We start from the raw sequence: 24,779 nt of genomic DNA on the forward strand, positions 1-24,779 counted from the left end.
TAGACGTATAAATAAATAAGACACAGTATGTGATATGATAGAAAGCATGATCAGCCAAATGTTACAGAAGCAGAGAAAAATGAGCCCCTGGGAAATAAGTGAGGCTTCACCAAGGAGGTGACTTTTGAGTCAGGCCTTGATTTTATTTGATAAAGTACACTATTCATAATGACTTCTCTTTTATTCATCTGGTCATAAAAATAACACTGAATTACCAAAGGTACAAATACAACATTACAGCTCATGCTTGTTCCCATAATTTTCTATCACAAAAATCCCTACATTAGAAATCTATTTTACCATACCATGGGGTGCCTGAGTGACTCACTCAGTTAGCGTCTGACTTGAGCTCGCGTTAGGATCTCACAGTTCATGGGTTTGAGCCCCATGTTGGCCTCTGTGCTGACAGCTCAGAGCCTGGGGCCTGCTTCAGATTCTGTATCTCCCTCCCCCTCCCCTCCCTGCACCTCCCCTTCTCGCACTCTCTCAAAAATAAACATTAAAAAAATAAATGAAAACAAATCTATGTTACCATACAAAAAAGCTCATTGAGTATACACACATGAAACACATATTGGCACCCACTGTATGCTAGATATTAATGCTTTTTCATATGTGTGCCAGCTCTATTGAAAAGTACCTAAAGGGGCGCCTGGGTGGCACAGTCGGTTAAGCGTCCGACTTCAGCCAGGTCACGATCTCGCGGTCCGGGAGTTCGAGCCCCGCGTCGGGCTCTGGCTGATGGCTCAGAGCCTGGAGCCTGTTTCCGATTCTGTGTCTCCCTCTCTCTCTGCCCCTCCCCCGTTCATGCTCTGTCTCTCTGTCCCAAAAAATAAACGTTGAAAAAAAAAAAATTAAAAAAAAAAAAAAAAAGAAAAGTACCTAAAATGTTTTGAGCAATGACAGTATCAAGAAAACATACAGCCTTCTAAAGTGATTATATCAAAGATGATGTTCATTTGAACTTAAAGGGTTTACCAGAAAATCACTGCTTTATAACCATGTCGTGTATAATTAAAAATTGAAAGTCTATCTCTGGCTTTCATTTAGAGAGATGTTGCTTTGAAAATAAACTGAATCACTGACACACATGCACTAATCTATATACACACGTATATTTATTATGTATATATGAATATAAATATATATCTATTTATATATGAATATATAAATATATATATATATATATAGTTGTTGTTACAGATTTGGTATGTAATTGAAGTATTATGAATGATTCTTCGGTAATTGCCCAGGACCTAATTATTATATACTTTGACAAGAAAAAGTTTTCAATAACTTTTGAAAAGAAATTATAAATTTTTAACCAAAATGTTACTAATTGTTTATAGGGAAATTCTTAATAGTAAGCTAGAACATTTTAAGATTCCTCTTATTCTCATTGTACCATACCTGAAGTGTCTGTGTCATCATGATTATACCACCATCTTCCTGGGACCTCTGCTATCTTCCCGAAACTTGTTCCATTAATCATCATATCTTTGTTATGTACCTTTTACCTCACATTTTCACTGTGTTCCTTTCAGCATATATATATATCGTCAAGTCTTTTTTTTTTTTCTTCTTCTAAGTGAGGAGTGAAGAGGACTCTTAACCTTGAAAACTGAAAATAATGGTTTGTACTTTCTTCCTACTTTCTCATCTTCCATTCAGTAGTCCTCTGCAGCATAGCATAGTAGTTACAAGCATAGGTTTTGGAACCTGACTGCTTGGATTCAAAACCTAGTTCTGCCACTTGGTTGTGTGATCTTGAATAAGAAACTTTTTAGTTTCTTCATCTGTTAAATGAAGATAAATTGTTTAACAAGTGCTTGGTACCTGGTAAACAATATGCAGTTATCAACTAGTGTTATGTCATCACTGTGACCATCATACCACCCCCAAAAAATTGCTTTTGATAAAGTCATTCTTGACCTTCTGTTTGCAGGGTTGTTTGTAGCCTCTTTATCTTTGAGATGTCACTCTTTACCTTTGAAATGTTGACATCCACTTTAACTGACAAATCTCAAATCTGTCTCTACTATAATTCTCCCTCCTGAGTTTCCTTCCAGTATATAACAATGAGATGGACATTTCTGCCTAGATAATATTACACTTAAACTAACCTTGGCTACTAAGACCAAACACTCTCCCAAGAAACCTGATCCTTTTATCTCATACTCCCTTAGTTGCAACTGTCCACCCACTAACCCAAGTCAAAAACTTGAGACTCTCCCCAGATCCTGTTCATTTCACTACCTCTTAGTGTCACTTCCATCCATCTTCTCTTCTACTGTCAGTACAATATTTGAGTACTTGAGCATCTTTTATGTGACCTGTTGAAATATATCTCTAACTCCTATCTTTATTCCTTCATTTATCCTCTTCCTCTCCATTTAGTGCATTGCTTCCAGAGTCGTTGTTTTAAAATGCAAATATAATTATTTATCTCTTTGCTTAAAACTTGCTTCTCATCACCTAAAGGATAAAACCCAAATGGGGCTTTTCCTACCTCTTAAGCCAAAACTAAAGGTTCTTGGAATTTGTTATGTATCGAACTTGTTTGTGTATACTCCTTCCTTTTCCCTCGTTGCCTTTCCCACATCTCTATCTCTCCCCCCTTTCTTCTGGATAAATACCTATTACACAGTGAGAGTCATGAAAGTAGAGACTGTCTTTGGTTTTCTTTTATATCCCCAATGTTTAGCATAATGCCAGATAATGATTAGAACAGTATTTCTCAGAGTCTGTCTATGGATGAGACAGCATGGTTGACAAATAAGCATAGAAATTAAGTATAAATGGTCTAAAACTTTTCTAGCAACTTGGTCAGGGTATTTTATATCTATTAAATCTCATAATAGAAGATGAGGCTTTGTTTTTTTGTATGTCGTTTTTTATTTCATTTTTCTAGTGGTTCATTTTTACTGTACTTTATAAAAGTCTCAGTCTATGATGATTTGGAAATTGTTAAGAAATTAGTTCTTTCACATAAACAGAGAAATACTGCATTAGAAAACTTACCAGAAATGTTTAGAACTTCACCTGGACCAGATTAATGATCTTTCTGGAGCTGTCTAACTCCAAAAGAGCACATTAATTTTAAAAAGAATAATAGCACATAATATATATATTTACTTCTTGCAACCAAGTAAGTCAGAAACCCAGCTATGTATAAAGTTCAAGAAATAATACAGCGTTAGGTTCCACCAGTGTAACCAGTCTGATGGCACTTGCATCGGACTGCTATGTTAACCCCAGCCTGGCAGAACAACCCCCAGTCCCACGCAGCTAGTTCCATGAATGCACAGTGAATGATAGGAAAAAATCCTTTTGGAACATTATTTTTATATTATTAGAAACTCTTCAAATAATAATCTTCTGTTCCTAATAAATATCTGTTGAGTGATTATTTAGATAAATTTAAAGTTCTTTTGGATTATGAAAATAATCAGAAACCCTTCATAGTTCATGCTATTACATGGTCCTTAAACTTCTTTTTCAACTCAGCTGAAGTATTTATTGTCAGTTTGGGGTCTAGTGTAATGAAATAATGAAGAGAAGTACATGACTTGGTGAATTCCCTTAAAGAATGTAAAAATTCAGTTAAACTTCGTGAAAAATTTCTGCTATCCTTTCATGTATGCCTTCACAGGGAAACTAAAAGATCAGTGAATCAGAAATTTGTGATACTTATTTTTTCAAAAATGTTTCTATACTGAATATTATGTGCAAGGCACTGAACCACACACAAAATTATGAAGAACCATTGCTTTTTCTAAAGTCCTTCATCTTGCTTGCCTAAAATAGTGGCATTCATTTCATTGTGAGCCAGTTTTGAATTATTAACAGTGTAGAGCAGATAATAATACTAAATATTACAATTGAATTCATATGCTTTAGTTCTTTAAAATAAATGCAATTTATACTAAAGTTTATTAATATTATTAGAACCATTTGATTTTAGCTTGCTTCCTATAAATAATATTAAACATAAAATCACTCATTAAATAGCCTCTTACCAAAAAAAAATGTTTTTTCTAGACAATTGATGCTATAGCTGAGTAGTTTGAAAACCTCAGTAAAATACATTCGGCCTGAAACTTGCAGTATTGTTGTTGGTGTAATCATCTCAGAAGCTTTCAAATTTACTTATATTAAAAATAGATCTTCCCTCTAGTTTCTGCTGATAGCTTTTAGTATGAAAATTAATGGTCTCTACATAATCATGGCTTTTTTAACATTGAAATCTCTAGTTATAAGCTTTACTCACTGCCAATAACGGGGTAGACCTTTTCACAAACTTAGAATTCTCCTTCCTCAATTTTATAGATTAGAGAAAAAAATAACACTATTTCTTTGTTAGCCCACAAAATGTTCCCCATTAGTTCTCCTATTTCCCAGAGCTTTCATAATAATTCTTTATTGAATTTAAGTATTGTATGAAGAAGAAATTTCATAGAATTTGAAAGAAAGGGTGACAGCAGGAACTTAAATGAAATTTAATTTATGTCTTAAGCATAGTGACCAGGTTAATAACATACATTACATTGTTAGAACATTATCTTTGTCCAATTCAAAAATGCAGCCTTTGAAACTATTTTATGTAAAGTTCCAATATTTTAAGTTGAGTGTATGTCAGTTCTCTCTTCTCTGACTAGTTGGGAGAGGGAAAAACAGAAGTTTTGGTTTTTTGGGGTTTTTTTAAATAAATAAATTTATTCCCACTTATATTTTACTTACCTGAATTTACTTTTTAAAGAAAGCTTGGAGGGAGATTGGAAATGAAAAGCAAAATAGAATGATTGTATATGCTTTCCCAAAATATGTGGAGAAGCTTCAGAATTGATCTCTCAAATGTAACGAGATTGGCCTTTCCTAAGGGAAAAAGTAACGAAGAATAAAATATCAGGTGTCTTAAAAATACCTCATTTTTAAAATTTACTTGATGAAGGGGCAGGCTTATATTTATACTTCTTCATTGTAAAAATCTACATCATACTTTCCTTTCTCATCCACTGTTTCATTACAGAACTAGAGCCAATATCCCAGTATTTAGAGAAATGCTTCAGAATTCAGACCTTTTTAGAATGCCTATACTGTTGTCATGACAAAGTGAAAAACGATAGCATGGCAAATCTGAAAATTCTTTATCCATCTAATATTAAAATCCAGGAAAAAAATATTGGATTATTCTAAGGTCACTTCAGGTGTAATTTTTTAAATTATAAGAAAAGAAAATGGTTTCCTTATTTTAGATTGGGTTTTTATTTTTAGTATTGGTTAGTTTGAAGGTATAGCTATTTTTTTTTTAAAGGGTGTGAGTGGCATTACATTTTGATCAGTTACAGAATGAGTTACACAACTCAGAGCTTTAGGTAATCAAAAATTAAGTTTGTTTTCTTTCCTGTTCTAGTTACCGGTTTACTAAAATAGTGAGCATACATGATCACTTGAAAATTGGGCTTCTGGAGCACCTGAACAGAAAGGGAGTGGTTCATATTCAGCATTACAAAAGACAACTTTCTCTTTTTGAAGGGGATTACTTTGGCTATTTTCCAGGTACTGGGGAAATTCCAGATTCATTACAAGTTATTGGGATGGCTATTAATTATTCATTTCCTAAAATATGTTGATTACAGACTTGAGATTTGGTTATATAGTAGAACTTTATTTCACTTCATCAATTAAAAAATGATATAGAAATTTATAGTGAAATACAAAATTGAGACTCTTATGAGTCATTAATTTTTTCCAGAGAACTCTAGAAACATCAGTCCTATTGATCAGAACATACTTAACGGAAGAACTTTTTGAAAATAATGTAAGAGCAATAGGATTTGTGCATGTGTGTATAAGGAAAACTTATGTACAGAGCATTGTAGCCTTTCTAGCTAATTAAATAATGAAAGAAAATCATAACCTCACATAATGTTCCAATTTTAGATGTATGGAAATTTGTAACCAGAGAGTTTTTCATAGAGAATTATTACTTTATAAAATAGTTGAATGGCATATGCATTCTTTTTAAAAATAGTTCTTCATGGTGGCAGTGGTTAAAGTTCTATATACATTGAACCATATGGCAGAATGTCCACTGATTGAGACATTCGATTATTTAGAAGAACTCTCTTCAGAATTTTTATACCTCATTCTAGGTTGAAGATTTAGTGAGGAGTCTTGATAAAAATATACTTCCAAATACTTTTCCTTCACATGTCTTTGACTTATATGGATTTATCCTGATAACTTGGGGCATTCACAGTAGCTGTTTTTCTTCATTAGAAAAGCCTGCCTAGGCATTACTGGGACTTTTGTTTTTGAACTTACAGAACTTTTAGATAGGTTATAGTTATATACCAGGGTGTAATTCAGGTCTCTTTAGTCTAGTGTTTTCCCACCGTTCTCAGTTTCTGTAAGGACAGCTTCCAGTCTTTCCGTCATACAAGTTTTCATTCATTCAACACACCTTTATTAAGGTGTGTGTCAGGCATTGTGCTGTAGACCCTGAGGTACAAAGGTGAAATAGACATGGAGGCTGCTTTCAAAATAAGCGCAGTGTAAGTGAGTTCAAGGTATAGAGTTTGCTCAGAAGAAGTAATATTAGTTCTTCCTTGAGGTGCTGAGCAAGATAAAATGTTGTAAGAGATACTGACATGAGTGTTAAAGAATAGGAATTTCTTACAGGGGAAGAACATTCTAAGAAAGGGAGGAAGAAGTACATGGCTAAGGTTCAATCTTAATACATTAAACTAAGGACTAATATGTCTTAAGACTCCTAATTCAAATTCACATTCAAGAATACTCTTATTACTTGGGGTTTCTATTTTAAATGCATATGTAAGGTATGCACATGTACATGTAAGCACAGGTAGAGAACCACAGAGCCACTTTCAGGAACAGATACTTAGTAGTCATGTCTGCTCACAAAATGACTGGCTTGCACATACCCAGGCATTCTCATTCCTCATGGATAAACCAATTTTTCATACTAACTTATGTCCTGACCTTCCAGTTAACCAACTGGTTGTTTTATCACAAAGACTAATTTAAATTAATGAATGCCAAAACTCTTTAACATCTACTAAATGTGAAATTTAGTTTTTTAACTAAAGCAATTTTGCTTGTTCACTACTGTAAGTTTTTACTTACTCCTTTTTACATTAAGAATTGAGACTACTGGTACAGAATCCTTCTCTTCATTCTGTTTATTGCTTTATTTTTAACATAGTATTTGATAAAATTCTACCAATTGTAAGAACCACTGTAGGCACCATTCTGATATAAGTAAAATGTGGCTTAAGATCTGTGTTTTATTATGAGTCACATCACCTCTTACTTGAACTTCAGTTTTTTTGGTGGTGAGTTGTAAGAGGTAGCTCTCCTTGAAATACTGAAGTGTTGGTATCTGTCAATGTCAGGTAGTTGAAATCTGAATTAACAAAGGTGAAGCTCAAAATGGCATATGACAGGTAGAACATCACAAAACTCATAAGTAGCCATAAAATAACATACTAATACTATTTATGTAATCCCTTTTGTTTTTACAATAGATTTATTTATATCTGTATTCTCAGGTTTTGCTAGAAGAAACCGTTTATGTTAGGAAAGGATGAGTTTTGTTCTGTTCTGCAGTTCAAGAATCATTGAGAGTGAGAAATATATCCACATAGGTGCATAAAACGTGTGATTTCAGGTCCATATTATGTCACTCAATAAAGTATCTTACAGGTTAAAAGGAGAAATTCCCTTTGTCTGTATATGTCTTAAGAAAGGAATTGTTTTGGGACAGTCCCAATCAGATGGAAAAGTGATACTTGTTATAGCAGAGGAATCTTTGAGAGAGATGCTTCAGAACTATGGTTATTGTTGTTTTTATTATTGAACTAACCAAAATCTTTATTCTTTAAAACATTGTATTTAATGGCAACTAGTCCAAATGTCCAGTTTTCTTGTATTTGTCAAAGATGTTCATTCTTCTAAGATAGCCCCATGTTAAAAGATAGAATGAATTGTATAAATTATAACTCAAACTGCAGTATGACCAATATTAAGAAACTACCTTCTTCTGCCACGGTGATGGCATTGAATACTGACAACACTTGAGGCATGGAAATACTTTAGTTGTTTGACCTGTATTCTAATTATACCTTGAAATTTATACCAAAAATTAAAAGAGAACTTTTAGTATTTTAGGTGGTCTTTATACTAGTCCAAGAATATAATGATTCCCAGAATAATAATTTCAAGGTGAGGGAGAAAAGTATTCTATTTTACAATATGAGAAAGAAAAGTCTGACATCAGTTTCAGTTTTTAAACTACTATGATATGTGCATTAGTAGAACACTTAAACTGTCTATTGAATTTCTGTATTTATATATGTTTGTATAAATTTTTAGAAAATGTAGCTTGTGAGTTTCTTAACACAGTATGTTCTGGTGTATATCTGAAACTAATGTAACATTGTGTGTCAACTATACTTAAATTTTTTTTAAATTATGTTTAACAAATAGAATGTTTTTTTTTAATTTAAACATAAGGGTTACCTCAAAATATATTGGTTATGATATCTTGATAAGTAATACAAGCACTTATTAAAACTGTGTTTTGTTTTTAGTTTGTTAATGTTCAATTATAGTCATCTTCAAAATGGCTTGTGTCACTTTGAAAATAATCATTGGTCTCTGTATCAAGGACTAAAGAAAATCCAAGCAGAGACCCACTACAAAGTAGATAGTGAATTGAATGAAAGTTAAAAGGATGGGAAAGTTTTTTGGTGTTTGCTTGTTTGTATGTTTCAGTTTATTTATTTTACATAATCTCTACTGTGGGGCTCAGGCTCACAACCCTGAGATCAAGAGTCACACAAGCATGGGCAAGTTTTTAATAGGTGCTGTCCTTCTTTTGGTTTATATAATTTAAACCAAGTGATTTAAACTATTAAATCAGGTGGAAGTGCTTGATGAAGTTTTTGAGATTATCCATTACCAGCTAATATATTTTTGCCTCCCTAAGTAATAATTCATTCAAGAAAAATTTGCTCTGTGCCAAACATTGGAGGAAAAGATTTAAAAAGCCAAAAGGATAAAAACATTTGTGTATATAGGCAAAAACATGTTTTATTAAACGTGTGTTTATTGTACACATACTGAGTGCTGGAGATATACATATAATTGATATTATGGTTCCTGCTCTCATGAAGGTCACAGTCCATTTGGCAAGACAGATAAACTAAAAATTAAAGTTATAGTATATTAGAAAATAAGTGGTGTAGTACAAGTGAGCATTATGCAATATGGAAACATAACAAAGGAAACATTAGAAGGAAATCTAGGAATACTTCCCAGACAGGATACCTGAATCTTGATGGTTTAGTAGAAGTTAATAGAACAAAGAAGGTATATTTCACATAGATGGATTGATGTTGCAAATTTAAGAGTGAGAGAATACATGGAGGTTAAGGAACCTCAAGTAATTAAATGAGGCTAGGATAGAGTCACATAAAGGTATTAGCAAGATAAGAGGCCACATAGGTGGGCAAAAGACAGACTCTTCTCAAAAATTGAGATTTCAATCTGAAATTGCTATTATTTTTAGCATGAAAGTGATATAAATTTTAGAAAAATCACTCCGGATGCTACTGGAAAGCTACAAATTTTAAATTATATTTGGAAGTTCTTTGCAAGATAAGGATACATAGAATTAAGTGAAAACAAAGTTCAAAAATTATTCACATCTGTACAACTTGGTTCTTAGTTTGGTAAAACCATAAATTAGGTTCTTTGTATAATTGTGTTACATTAGTAGAATATCATATTCTTAGTATAACCCTGAACTGATCAAATACAAGGATTTGAAAACTAACTGATAGTTGTTGGAAATGCTGTCTGACCTCCCCTTTGCCTCATTGACTATATAGTGTTCATCCTGTTTGTATTAAATCAGATGATACTACTAAGTGGTGGCATTTAGTGTAGCCATGGTGTATTCTGGGTTGCCTGACCCTACCTCTAGTGCTGGCTTTATAGTTAAAAGAACATATAATGCAAAAGGAAAAGAGAATGAATCTCAAAAGCTGTGTAAGATTTTGAGAGGTTGACATGTAAAAGGAGTTCAGAAGTTGGAAAGTATCCTTTCCTGAATCGCCTCCTACACTGTGATCTACCTTTATCTTCCTCTTGCTCACAAAAAATTTGATATCTGCTGAAAATGGCTTGTAAATGACACTAAGGTCTATATAGTCCACTCTAAACATTTTTATTTGCTTTCATTGCCTAAGAATTAATTATATAATAACATTCCATGATATTATAAACAATTTCCCTTTTGCCTTATTATAGGTACTAGACTACCAATTTGAGGAGTATTATTTTTATTACATTGAAAATACCAAAATAGATGTTATGGTTACTTAAGTAAACCTAAATTAATTCATAATTGAAACCACAAAACAGAACATCATAATTTATTTCAAAAAATCAAATATGCTTAATTTTGAAGTTTTAGTCAAACAGTACATGGTATATAGACATAGTTTATGGCATGCCAGTTATTGGCATGAACCCAGCAGGTTGAACTTTTCATAGCTACCAAGACTGTTTAATCCCAGACTATTAACCTAACTGAGTGGTAAGCAAGCTGTGTAAAACTTTGACTCCCAAGACAAATGTCTTCCTGCAGTAAAAAAAAAAAAAAAAAGAAAAGTATATGTCAGTCATTACATATTCTATTTAATGACTCTAGACCTCTAATTCATAAAGTAATATTGGGTTCTTAATAAAGAATAATAACATTGGGTTCAAATTATATGGTATTATCAACTTAAAATTATTCTATCTTGAGATAAAGTGTTACAGAAAAACTGTACTTCTGGCATCTATTTTATTTTAACTCCTAAATTATTTCATTCTGAATAGAAAGGAGATGGAGAATTAACTAATTCATAGTTTTAATCTTGCCAAAAAGGAAGATTGAATTGTCATGATACTGAAGAACTGGAGGAAGTAGGAACACACTTAGCCAGAGTTCACATAACAAAAGTTAAGTTTCCTCAGGCTCAGCGAATCTGTACTGTCCCTTCTGAAATTGGTTGACCAAATGGAAAATGTAAAGGCTGCTCTTTCATAAGGAATTGACAATGGAAGCAATAAATACCTCTTTAAAGTTAATTTCTTGCTTGCACTCTATCTCAGTTTTTACCTACTCAGGCTAATTTGCAGGTGCCTGGGATGAGTAGACAAACCATAATTTCTACCAATCAAGTAAAAGAAGGAAAGAAAACTCTGAGCTTCTCTCCCAGTTAACAGGTAGTTTGCTGTGGTTAAAATTAATGCAGATTTTACAGCAACAAATAATAGCATTTTCATTTATTATAAGTAATTGATTTGAAATTTGGGAAATGAATAGTTGAGTGCATCATTTGAGTGTTCATTTGACCAGTTATTTATTAGTTCATGAGGCCATCATTTAAATTTTTCTCTATATATTATGGCAAGTCCGTTTGTTTCTCTCTTCATTTTACATGTTTAACCTGTGGTTACTTTTACTTGAAAATGTGTTTTATTCTTTGCAGTGTTTGAGCAACACTCCTCCACTTACTGAATATTTCCTCAATGATAAGTATCAAGAAGAACTCAATTTTGACAATCCCTTAGGAATGAGAGGTGAAATAGCTAAATCTTACGCTGAACTGATCAAACAAATGTGGTCTGGAAAATTTAGCTATGTCACGCCAAGAGCCTTTAAGGTTAGTATGGTTAATACATTTTCGTTAGGGCTATATGACCCCCAGAACAAAAATGTGTTCTTTGGGGGAAGCCCTGAAAAATCATAGCTGTTACATTGGCTTATGGCCCTCCATAGGGACCTAGCACAAATAGAAAGATACACAGTATATCAGTGCTGTTCAATTTTCTGGGTGGGAGGTGTGGTGGACGATTACTTTAAAATGTCTAAAAAATCTCTGGGAGATGGGGAGGGATATATTGAAATAAAGATTGGAAAACACTGTTATGGTACAAAATGACAAGAAAGAGACAGCAGAGCATAGGCCGGTTGCTTTATAATAAGTACATATATGAGAAACCTACATAAATTTATTTATACAAATGTAAAGGCTAAATTTGGGCATGTCATTGAAGTCTAAGCACTCAGGTTATTTTGAGAGTCCTTGTAAATTTGAAAAATTATTAAAATGAAACTAGTCTATATAACCAGCGCTAAATATGAGTTACTTTCAATATAATCCTTACACTTTTAAGTTCATTCTTTTTTGTGAAATGGTTTCTTACAACCAATAAAACTGTAATTTGTCATTCAAATAAGAATGAAATTTAGTTTTATATAGTTAAAAGAGTTTTCCTATTTATTTACAGGTGAGATCTATGGGAAATTTTAAACTTAAAAGAGAATAAGAAGCTCTCAGCTTTCAGCCATTTTTTAATATACACAAATGATGCTCATATAGGACATCTGCTAAGCAATATTTTATTAACTGTATACTAGTTCCTAAAACATAAAAACAACAAATCAAAATACTCCTGTATTTATCTTAACTTTCTAAGCTTTGAACAAGCTAGTTTAGACAACCTATTTCTCATTCCTTACCCAGGATTCTAGTTAGTTTCATTTTGCCAGCTATTCTCTTTTAAAATTATGTGTAAACAGGCTCTTGATATCTGACTTTTCCTTTCACATTTCTTTTCAGTCTTATAAAAAAATAGTACTGCAAAGACTAGGAAAGTTATATATGAACACAAACATTCCTCTTATCTCTGGAATTTACTCTCTTTTTTATACACAGAAACTAAAGGAGAGCGTTGTAATTTTTTCTAGTGACCCGGAAATATTATTGAATTTTAATAAGTTTGAGTATTTCCAAATCCTTTGTACAAAACTCTACCATATTTTCTCCTTGTTATTTCCTCAGGTCAACATTTCTACATTAGAGATTAGTTATAATTTTAAAAATGTTTTTAGATATGTCATTATCTGTATGAACTTATGTGTCTGTAGTTACCATATCTGCAAATGACTGCCAAAGTGCCACAAGTTGTTTTGAGGGTTACAAATAGATTGTAACAGAGTCAGTGAATTCACAAATATAAAATCCATAAATAATGAGAATCATATTTGTTTTAATCAATTTTGTTCCCGTAACTGATTTTGTATTTTTGCTTTTCTTGCAGACGCAAGTAGGACGTTTTGCACCTCAGTTCTCTGGATACCAGCAGCAGGACTGTCAAGAGCTATTAGCTTTCCTATTAGATGGACTGCATGAGGATTTGAATCGAATTAGGAAAAAACCATATATACAGTTAAAAGATGCTGATGGAAGGCCAGATAAGGTAAATTTAATAATATCATTGTCACCATTGTTACAATAATGTGATATTTCTGTGTAATATGTGTCTGTTTTTCTTACAGATAGTTGCTGAAGAAGCCTGGGAAAACCATTTAAAAAGAAATGATTCTATCATAGTAGATATATTTCACGGCCTTTTCAAATCAACTTTAGTTTGTCCTGAATGTGCTAAGATTTCAGTAACATTTGATCCTTTTTGTTACTTGACACTTCCATTGCCCATGAAAAAAGAACGTACTTTGGAAGTTTATTTGGTTAGAATGGATCCACTTACCAAACCTATGCAGGTAGGTCATAATTATTTTCTTTGCCTTTGTTGCTTTTATTAAAACTTAGTGTCGAGGGGCGCCTATGTGGCTCAGTTGGTCTAGTGTCTGACTCTTGATTTCAGTTCAGGTCATGATCCCAGGGTCGTGGGATCAAGCCCCATGTCAGACTCCACGCTAAGCTTGGAGCCTGATTAAGACTCTGTCTCTTTCTATCCTGCCCCTCTTCCACACTCGCATGCACTCTGTCTCTCTCTCTAAAATTAAAAAAACAAAACAGGGGCGCCTGGGTGGCGCAGCCGGTTAAGCGTCCGACTTCAGCCAGGTCACGATCTCGCGGTCCGTGAGTTCGAGCCCCGCGTCGGGCTCTGGGCTGATGGCTCAGAGCCTGGAGCCTGTTTCCGATTCTGTGTCTCCCTCTCTCTCTGCCCCTCCCCCATTCATGCTCTGTCTCTCTCTGTCCCAAAAATAAATAAACGTTGAAAAAAAAAAATTTTTTTTTAAATAAAATAAAATAAAAAAACAAAACAAAAACTTAAGTGTTGAGACCTTGTGTCTCAAGCACAATTCAATAATTAAGTTTATATATGTAAGAGATTTTATAAGATTTTATAAAGAGATTTCCAAAATACTTTGGAAATTAATACACCTTTTTAGAATCGTGAAAGGCTGAGGGATGTGTAAAGTATCATTATTTGTAAAAATAAAATTCTCAAAGGCTTTTTCTTACAATAGAAAAAATGAGAGGTTCAATTTTGCAATGTTATGATAAATATTTTTCCTATTTTCCAACTTTAATGTTAATTATAATTTTTTTCTAGTGTCTTTTGAAAATAAAACTAATAGTACACATTTTGATTCATGTTATGATAATGGTATATTTAAATACCTGTAATTTTTAGGCATCTTAACAACTTGGAGGAGAAATAGAAATTTAGTTGGGCTGGGATGCCTGGGTGACTCAGTCGGGTAAGCGTCCAACTCTTGATTTTGGCTCAAGTCATGATCGCACAGTCATGCGATTGAGCACCACATCGGGCCCCATACTGGACATGGAGCCTGCTTAAGATTCTCTCTCTCGCCCTTCCACTTTCACCCCTCTCCTCCTCTCTCTCAAAAAAAAATAAATAAATTTAAAAATTTTAAAAAGGGTGGGGCACCTGGCTGGCTCAGTTGGTTAAGCATCCGACTTCAGCTCAGGTCCTGATGTCACCGTTCACGAGTTCAGGCCCTGCATTGGGCTCTGTGCTGATAGCATGGAGCCTGGAACCTGCTTTGAGTTCTGTGTCTCTCTCTCTTTTTCTGCCCCTCCCCCACTCATGCTCTCTCTCAAAAATAAGTAAACATTAAAAAAAAAATTAAAGAAATTTAGTTCAGCGATAAATACTTGCTTCAATAATGTTCTAATCTTCTAACAGTTTGGAGTATCAAACACTGGTTATTCAATTCAAGAGCCCTGAAAAAGGCCTTAATATCAGTTGTCAGTCTGATTCCATTGCATAGTATTATAGGATTATTTTTAAAATTTGTGAAGCAAAGCACTATATTTCCTCCCTTTATTAATCGTTTTCTGACACATGACCCACCCTAACAAAAGTAGTTCCTTCCTCTTCTACCTTCAGTTCCCCTAAAATTCTCTTCCCGCACTTAACCAAATTTCCCTATAACTTTGGTTTACTTAATCATTTCTCTGCTAGACCATGAGTTCTACTGCAGAAATGCATTCCTAATGGAGAAATATTCAAAAATTCTATTCATTCAAATATGTGTTGGACGCCTAGTGAGAGTGTAAAGCTCTGTTTGGCAAACGGTTCTGGAGGCTAGAAGTCTTACGATCAAGAGTGCCAGCATGGTTGGTTTCTAGTGCAGACTCTGTCTTGTCCTCACTGTGTTTACATAGAGAGACCACATGTATGCACATAATCTGTAAGGGCACCCACCTTTTTGATCTCATCTAAACTTTCTAAAAGCCCCATCTCCAAAGGCTATTACATTGGTGGTCAGGCTTCAACATATAAATTTTAAGGGAACATAATTCAGCTAATAACAATGTCATGAAATCGATATGAAACATTTGCTTTTAACGCATTTACTATCTTACCGTTAATTTTGTCAAGTGTTTGGTTTTACTGTCAGCAAGGGCACAGTAAATGAAGTGTTCATCATAAAAGTACAGTCCTTTCATTCAAAGTAATTAAAGTGTGGTGGAGACTAGTCATGTATTCAGTTGTAGAAATTCCCCCTATTTCTTTTGCTGCTGCTTTTATGTTTCCTTCCTGAAGTCAGTGAGCCTGATGCCCTCGCGTCAATATTTCATTCAGTAGTACTAAGAATATTAAGGAGGGCCAGTAAAGACCCGCTTTTATTTTTGACCGGAGGAGATGTGTTCACATTTCTAAAATCACATCCTTTAATAAGTATAGAATTAACATTCTTTTCAGTGGAGGGAAACCATGGCAATGCTAAACTACACCCTTACCTCTCTAGTTTGTAAGTTTACAAGTATATGCCAAAGTATATGAGAGAGCAGCATAAAACAATAAGTAAAAATTGATCACAACAAAAGAATATACTCTGTTTCTCCACAGTACATTTGTTAAAGACTGTATTCTCCCATGCCAATAATATAATCTATATTACGTAGAGACAGATTGTATTCAAATTACACATTAGCCCAGAGGCATGTATTGAATATTCTCCCATGATTTGGATTTTAAATTATTTTTCCAGCAATATTAATTTCATTAGTATACCTCTTTTCTCACTTGATTTTTTTTCTCACCAAAAGTACAGATTTGTAGAGGTTGGAGTCATGGTCAGCACAGAAGAATTGGGAGGTTTTTTTCCAGTTGGAGGCTGTAACAACTCAAATACAAAATGATAGCCTCATTAACAATGTGCTTTAACCAGCTGGAGAGGAAAGGGAAATTAGCTGAGTTAACCTACTTGATGAGTTTTCCCATCACTGAAGTTGATTTAGGTCATAGAAGTTTATTAGTAATTGTATTGAACATGTATTACGTATTGGAACTTAAGATTCTGCAAAGTGCTAGAAATACAAAAGTGTTCCTGTTTCTTGTTCCCAAGAAGTTTGTCATGCAGTGTGAAAAGTGCTATAATAAGGTACTTTAGGAGTATATAGAAGGAGTGACATACCCAAACTGGTAATAATGCCGGTGTTGAATCCTTAAGGATGATTAGGATTTAAACAAGTGAAAGCTGAAAATAAAGGTATTGTAGACCAAGAGATTGGCATATACAAAGAGCTAAAGGCAAAAGAGGACATGTCCCACTTCTGGAAATTATAAGTAGATAATATGGTAAGTGCTCACAAAGAATTTTGACACCATGATAGGAAGTTGGACTTCATCTTAAAAGCTAGGGCACCCATCGAAGGTTACTAAACAGATTTGTATTAGAGAAAGAAGATTCAAGCTAGTACAAAGATTGGATTGGAAAAGCTTAGGTCAGATGTACTAAGACCATGTAAGAGGTTTTTGCAGTGATCAGATGACAAATGAAAAGCGCTTGAACTCTTAATATTAGTGTCAGGATGGCAGTTTGAAGAACCGGTTGAGTATAAGAAACAAAAATGTTTACAAGTATACAAAGATGATGCCAAGCTTACTGGGTTGTAAAACTGAGGAAATAGTGGTGTTATTTATTTTAATGGGATATATAGGAAGAAAGATTTAGGAAGAAACCTGTTTTAATATTGGATATGTTGACCTAATAATGACTTAAATCATGTGTAGTCCTGGACATGCTGAAATGCATGAAAAAAATTTAGGTAGAGTTTTCATTAGGTGTTGAGTTTATGTATCTAGACTAGAGAAGAGATGTCTGTTCTTGAGATAGAAATTGGGTAGTGAGGTCTATGAAAATGATAGTGAATATCTTAGAAGGATGAGATCCCCAAGGCTAGGATGACCTTATAATCTATCACCTAAACCAGAACTCTTAAAAATAAAAGGGGCCATTATTAATAATTATACAAGGACAGTGGACTAAATCAGGACTGGCCAAAGCAGACTGGGATATATTATCACAGTCTCTAAAGAGAGCATATAGAATTCAGAAGAGGGCTAGGGTCAAACTCTAACAGGGTTTGACAACCTTGGTTACAGTTTAAATAAAGAGATGAAGGGGCGCCTGGGTGGCGTAGTCGGTTAAGCGTCCGACTTCAGCCAGGTCACGATCTCGCGGTCCGTGAGTTCGAGCCCCGCGTCAGGCTCTGGGCTGATGGCTCCGAGCCTGGAGCCTGTTTCCGATTCTGTGTCTCCCTCTCTCTCTGCCCCTCGCCCGTTCATGCTCTGTCTCTCTCTGTCCCAAAAATAAATAAACGTTGAAAAAAAAAATTTTAAAAAAAAAATAAAAAAAAAAAAAAATAAATAAATAAAGAGATGAAGACAAAAGCCACGAATGGATTGATAAGTGAATGGGAAGTGAGGAAGTTAAGATAGTCCATGTAGACATTATGTTTAACAATGTTATTTAGAAAGCAGAGGAGAAAGATAATTAGAGGGGAATTTTTAGAGGGAAAGCAATGAGGGACTGGTTTCCTTTTTTTTTTTTTTTTTTTTTTTGAGAGATTTGTAAATTATATGGTAACTGAGAGAAATGAGAGAAAAAGCAAATAAGAGATGCACAGAATTTCTGGCAACTGTTGAAGGATCTGTTGAGACTTGGGCACTATGAATTTGTAGCAAACCAGTCTCTAAAGTTGGTCAGGTTCCTCCAGCATATCCAAACAGCTCTAAGAAAGTATAGCAAAAATAAAACTGAATAACAAAATAAAGGTTTTGCAATAGAGTAGTTGAAGTAATGAATCAATCATATGGGATCTGGATGGAAGGTGTATGAAGACAGTAGGAAGCTGGTAAACTTGGAGAAAATTGAGAATTAAAAGGACTAGAGCTCTATATGCAAGCCAAGAATAGGAAAAAATGAATTTCCAGGAAAATTAAGTAGTGGTTGGTTAGTCAGTAGTATGAAAAGAGTTTAAGATATCAGAGGTGAAGCCAGTTTATGACAAGGTGCAAGAAGTGAACTCCAGTTGAAAGTAAGTGTGGGTCTTTGTATCAAAGAGCCAAGAAACAATAAGGCTAAGATAAATTATCCCAATGAAAAATGGTGGCAAGGATGACGGCAGGATTGGAGACAGACACTGTAAGCCAAATACCAGGCGAATGTGAGGAAGTCACATGAGGTCATTTCCAACTACTGAATATTTTTTCCAAAGTAATCAATTCATTATAATTTTTTGTTTTTTAGTACAAAGTGGTTGTCCCCAAAATTGGAAACATACTTGATCTTTGTACAGCATTGTCTGCTTTGTCAGGAGTACCGGCAGATAAGGTAAGATGTTTCTGGGTTTGAAGTATGTAAGTTGGAGTTGAGTTTTTCAGTGATGTAAAACCAGATTAATAGAAATTTATTTCCTTTTAGATGATAGTTACTGATATATACAATCATAGATTTCACAGAATATTCGCTATGGATGAAAACCTTAGTAGTATTATGGAACGGGATGATATTTATGTGTAAGTATAAAATTCATTGTGCAAAATATTACTTGGGAAAAATTCAGAGGAAATAACGTAAAAGTTTTCAGAGTTTATGGTCAGTTTTGTCCTTACAGGTTTGAAATTAATATCAATAGGACAGAAGATACAGAGCATGTGATTATTCCTGTTTGCCTAAGAGAAAAATTTAGACACTCAAGTTATACCCACCATACTGGTTCCTCACTTTTTGGTCAGCCTTTTCTTATGGCTGTACCACGAAACAACACTGAAGATAAACTCTATAATCTCCTGCTTTTGAGAATGTGGTAAGTGTCAGACAGTTCTTCATTGACAAAACAATAAAATAGTTAATAAAAAATATGCAGCGTACTATCAGAATATAATTTGATAACCCTATATTATCTCAACTTTGTTTAAACAGGTAGCAACTTAAAAAATCAAATTATAGTTTAATTGTGTCTCTTAATCATGTAAAACACATTACTGAGGTAATTTCAAACCCTGAAAGTGAATTCTTTTAGCTGTTTTACACCGGAAGTTTACAGTTGGAAGAAAATAGGAACTTGTCATATCAGCACTGTGAAATTAAAACAAATTTCAGATATTTCATTTTGTTAAACACATTGCTAGTTTAAGAACTCCTACTGATGGTTTTATTTAAAAGGATAAACATTCATGCTTGATAGTATTTTAAGGCAACCCCTTTTTTTCTTCCTAAAACCTTGATTTGAATTATAATATAATCAAGACTTCCATTTGATCCCTTTTATTTTATCATTTTTAACTGACATATGTAGTATTTTTTCTTGCATACCTCTTTGAATTGTTACAATCCCAGAACCCATACATAAAGATCATATTATAGAGTTATAAGTAATCTTGGCAATAATACATACATCTAAATGTGGATATTTATATAATAATTTTTTTAAGTCAAGAAATTATTTGCCACAAACTTTTAACATAGAAAGATGTTAAAACCCTAGAAGTAACAAATTGCTGTCTTTCTTTTTATATAGACAACCAAAACAGAAATGATTAGTCACTTGCACTTATGGTGCTAGGTCCCGAGTTTGAGTTTATCCTTGAATGTAGTATAAGACCAGCATCACTCCATTAAAAAGTTGTTTTACTGAAGGAATGGAAAATGTTTTTTTAAGGTTTCTACCGTCATAGACTTAAATTTGATTTCTGATTTTATTTAAGCCGGTATGTCAAAATATCTACTGAAACTGAAGAAACCGAAGGATCCCTACACTGCTGTAAGGACCAAAATATTAATGGGAACGGCCCAAATGGCATACATGAAGAAGGCTCACCAAGTAAGACTTTCCTGTTAAATTATAACACCTTTCACTTGGATTATTGCCTCAGAAAAAAAGAAGATGGGGATTAAGGAACTGAAAAATATCTTCAAACTGGGAAAAATAATGTTAATATTAATTTTGAAATGTAGCATTGGGTTTATTTAAAGACTTCTAATGTCTAAAATTAGGTGAGATGGAAACAGATGAACCAGATGATGAATCCAGCCAGGATCAAGAACTTCCCTCCGAGAATGAAAACAGTCAGTCTGAAGATTCAGTTGGAGGAGATAATGATTCTGAAAATGGATTATGTACTGAGGAAACTTGTAAAAGTCAACTTACGGGACACAAAAAAAGACTATTTACATTCCAGTTCAACAATTTAGGCAATACTGATATCAACTACATCAAAGATGACACCAGGCATATAAGATTTGACGAGAGGCAGCTTAGACTAGATGGTAAGTGTGAAAAATGGCTTGAACACTGAACTTGAGCAAACCATGGTTTTTTTTAGGTGAAAACTATGAAATTCAACAGTCATGGGAAATAACCTTTACCTATCTGTATAAAATCTTGAATGAAAAGTCTTAATTTCTAAGTATATTAAACACATCACTGTTTATTAAATGGGGGTTGGACTTATTCTTAAGTCTTGTATCTTTTTTCTTTAACTGCTTAAGTATTTTAATGGCTTGGAAATAGCAATTTATCCTGATCACCTAGTGCAAGTAGAAAAGATGGCTATTTGTTTATTCTGGTATATATCTTAATATTAAAATATGTTGATTTTAACATGAAAGCATATTAAGTTTTAAAGGAGAAATATGTTTTCCATCTTAGAAAGATCTTTTCTTGCTTTGGATTGGGATCCTGATTTGAAAAAAAGATATTTTGATGAAAATGCCGCTGAGGTAAGTCATTGTTCATTCCCATGTTGATCATACTGTTTTGTTACACGCTTTGCTGCTACCAGATGTGTTTATTTTGCTGGTTATAGACTAGAAAAGGCTTGTTTGTTTCGAACATGCTTTCTATTAACAGTTTCAATCTTCCATGTAGGTGTGTAATCATAAGTTTTTTAGACGTGTGTAAATCTCAGCTGAAAAAAGCTTTATGATTCTTCTGAGAAAGTTTAGGAGTTTTTCATTACTATTCATAGTAAGATGGTATCACTAAAATGAGTTTTGTTTCATTTGTTCTCTTAACTCAAGAAATACTTCTCTTTAGGATTTTGAAAAACATGAAAGTGTGGAATATAAACCTCCTAAAAAACCCTTTGTGAAATTAAAAGATTGCATTGAGCTTTTTACAACAAAAGAAAAGCTAGGTGCTGAAGATCCCTGGTAAGAGACAAAGTTAAAAAATGTTTCTAATTATGTTTTAAGGATTTATACTAAGGTATGTGCTATATATCAAGTTGAAAAAGTACTAAATTCCCTTTGATAATTTAAATAATAAACATTTCTTTATATGATAATAGTCTGTTAAAAGTGATTTAAATGTCTTTAAAAATATTATTACAATGTTAAGCTCTAATCTCATTACTGTATTCTCTCTAATAGCTGTTTTACTATGGATAATTAATTTTAGTTACTTTTTCCCGAGAGTTTTTTTGCTGTGCAGCCATTTTGATAGAAACCTTTTTAGGAAAGTCATACGTTTTGTGGTGCTTTAATTCCATTAGAGCCCAGAAGTATTAAGATTTTCTAATGCTTATTTCTCAACATAGTTCTGTGTTCTTTTAGCATACTAAAATGTAAATAATCTAGCCTTCATCATTTCTTTGATACCTATTTACATACTAATTTATCTCATTATCTGATTTTTTTGAAGATAAAAATGATAAAGGAGTTTATCGGTCTGGTATATATTAGGTGTACTAAATAAAAAAACTTTCCAAGCATTTTTTAATTATTATTTTCATTACCTCTATCAAGCTTTAAAGATTTCTCTTTATTTTTAGGTATTGTCCAAATTGTAAAGAACATCAGCAAGCCACAAAGAAATTGGATTTATGGTCCCTGCCTCCAGTACTTGTGGTACATCTCAAACGATTTTCTTATAGTCGATACATGAGAGACAAATTGGATACATTAGTTGATTTTCCCATCAAGTAAGTTTTGATTGTGCTTTATCAGCATTGGACAGCTGTAGGTTTTTATAAACATAAGGTAGCATCAGATCCAGTATTTGTGAGTCATTCTAGCAGTTTGTAAGGATCAGTAACAATTTTATTCCTTTTTAGATATTTTTCAAAGTACAAAAAGAAAATACACCTTTTTGAACAACAAAATAAAAGTAATTTTATGTTACGTTATCATACGGGTTCATTGGCCCTGTTTATATATCTAAGATACTCTGTGGGATCTTAGTGATTTTGTTTTTCCTAGGAATTATTTCATCATTAATCATCAGTTATTCCTTGGTATGCTTTTTAAAGAAGACTGGAATAATATGAAACAGAATAATGTAATTGCTTAAAAAGATGACACAGTAGTGTAATCAGTCATTCCTGTTGTGTCATACTTCAGTTTATTTATCGCATTGTCCAGAGTATTACATCACTTTTTTTAAAAAGTCTGGAGACAGCATCTCTGTAGTCTTTTTTTTTTTTTTTAAGCTTTCACTAAATTTAATAGAGCATTCATAAGGACAAAAATGAAATAGTGTATTCTCATTCACGTGGTCCAGGAAGGACTTCATCACATAACATTTTGCAGCAATAACTTGGCACTCTCCCATTTTGCTAAAATAAAATCGATAGTATTCTTCTATATTTTATGATATTTATGCACCACAAGTTTGAGACAGTTAATAAGTAGACAACTGCCATAGGCAGGTGTGTGTACTAGATGACTGGAAGTAAATAGATGATGTAATACTGAAAACATTCTTTGGATTGCTTATTCTGATTGTTGATTATAAAGTTAAAAATGTTTTGCAGCTTTTTACCAGAAACCAATGGCAATTTTGTCCTTAATTATGAATCATCAAAGTTTTCAAAAATATAACATTTTAACAGTGTGTAAGAAGAACCAGAAGTAATGATAATCTAGAATCTATGAGAGATATATTTGAAATTTAGGATCATTATTGCTTTTTGATGACACAAGTACCCAAAAATGAATAATGATAAGCTATAAAATGGTCATGTTACAGTTTTGTGCATGACAGATTACAAACAGTTGGTTGCATTTCAAAGAATGTTGCCTACTCAGGATATAGAGATAGTCAAAACCAGGAAAATAGAATAAATACTGGGTTTAGTTATATCTACATTATTATAAAATTTCTGTGAAAGTTTGTTTTCACTATTGTTTTATTCTTCCTTAAATAAATAATTACTAAAAATGACTTCAAAAATCTAAAACATTAAAAGGGTCCAGATGGTAAAAGGTGATGACTGTTTTACTAGTATACTGAAAGTTAAATGTATTAGCACAAAAACATTAATCTGAATAACAGCATTCAGTAGAGAATTTGGAAATTCCCAACCTTTTAAGAATAATTTTGCCAAAATGTTCACATCTCAGAGGGTGTGTGTTTGTGTGATTTGTTTTACAGTTCTTTGGTTCTTAGTGATTTCTTTAGTGAAAGAGCTATTTTTTATATAAATGAGAGTCAAGCAACATTGACAGAGAATAGAATTCATGACATTTAGAGAAAACAAAACTAATTTGATCTCTTTGTTAAACAGTGACCTGGATATGTCAGAATTCCTAATTAATCCAAATGCAGGTCCTTGCCGCTATAATTTGATTGCTGTTTCAAACCACTATGGAGGGATGGGAGGAGGACACTGTAAGTTGACAGTTACCATTTTGCTAAAATTATGATGCTTGATAACTGCAGACTTTTTTTCTTAAGATATTTACTACTAAAAGGGAAAATATGGGGTGCTTAGCGGCTCAGTTGGTAGAGCATGTGATTCTTGATCTAGGATCATGAATTCAAGCTCCACATTGGGACCTGGAGCCTCTAAAAAAAAAAAGCGGGGATGGGGGGGCAGTAGGCCAGGATAGCTTAGTTGGTTAAGTGTCCGACTCTTGATACTGGCTCAGGGCATGATCTCTGCCCCCTGCTGTGCACTGGGCATGAAGCCTGCTTAGGACTCTCTCTCTGTCTTTCCCCCACTCGTGTCCTTTCTCTCTCTAAAATAAAAAATTTTTAAAGGGGAAATATAAAACGTGTCTTACATACAGTAGTTGTTCAGTAAATTTGACTAATGAATGAATTAGCTTTTGAACCTTTTTTAACATCAGGAGTAAAGTATTGAGTTAATCATACTTTTCACTTTAATGTAAAGGGACATCA

General features: G+C 33.4%; 1 protein-coding gene across 7 annotated transcripts in view; it reads left to right on the top strand.

Annotated features, from left to right (window-relative positions):
* Positions 1–24,779, top strand: part of USP15 (ubiquitin specific peptidase 15) — a 119,365-nt gene that overhangs the window by 85,729 nt on the left and 8,857 nt on the right. For 3 of the 7 annotated variants that reach the window (XM_043564766.1, XM_043564767.1, XM_043564768.1), the window contains 12 exons: positions 11,571–11,744; positions 13,186–13,344; positions 13,424–13,648; positions 18,902–18,985; positions 19,076–19,170; positions 19,269–19,460; positions 20,362–20,477; positions 20,651–20,923; positions 21,306–21,376; positions 21,693–21,808; positions 22,429–22,578; positions 24,163–24,266. In XM_043564766.1, the coding sequence (XP_043420701.1) occupies positions 11,571–11,744; positions 13,186–13,344; positions 13,424–13,648; positions 18,902–18,985; positions 19,076–19,170; positions 19,269–19,460; positions 20,362–20,477; positions 20,651–20,923; positions 21,306–21,376; positions 21,693–21,808; positions 22,429–22,578; positions 24,163–24,266 (1,759 nt within the window). Of the gene's footprint in view, positions 1–5,413; positions 5,560–11,570; positions 11,745–13,185; positions 13,345–13,423; positions 13,649–18,901; positions 18,986–19,075; positions 19,171–19,268; positions 19,461–20,361; positions 20,478–20,650; positions 20,924–21,305; positions 21,377–21,692; positions 21,809–22,428; positions 22,579–24,162; positions 24,267–24,779 lie in introns of those variants that run through there. The other 4 variants (XR_006294741.1, XR_006294742.1, XM_043564769.1 and 1 more) reach the window with 3 other exon arrangements.

The sequence above is a fragment of the Prionailurus bengalensis genome, chromosome B4 (assembly GCF_016509475.1).
Source record: "Prionailurus bengalensis isolate Pbe53 chromosome B4, Fcat_Pben_1.1_paternal_pri, whole genome shotgun sequence".
NCBI classification, from domain to species: Eukaryota; Metazoa; Chordata; class Mammalia; order Carnivora; family Felidae; genus Prionailurus; species Prionailurus bengalensis.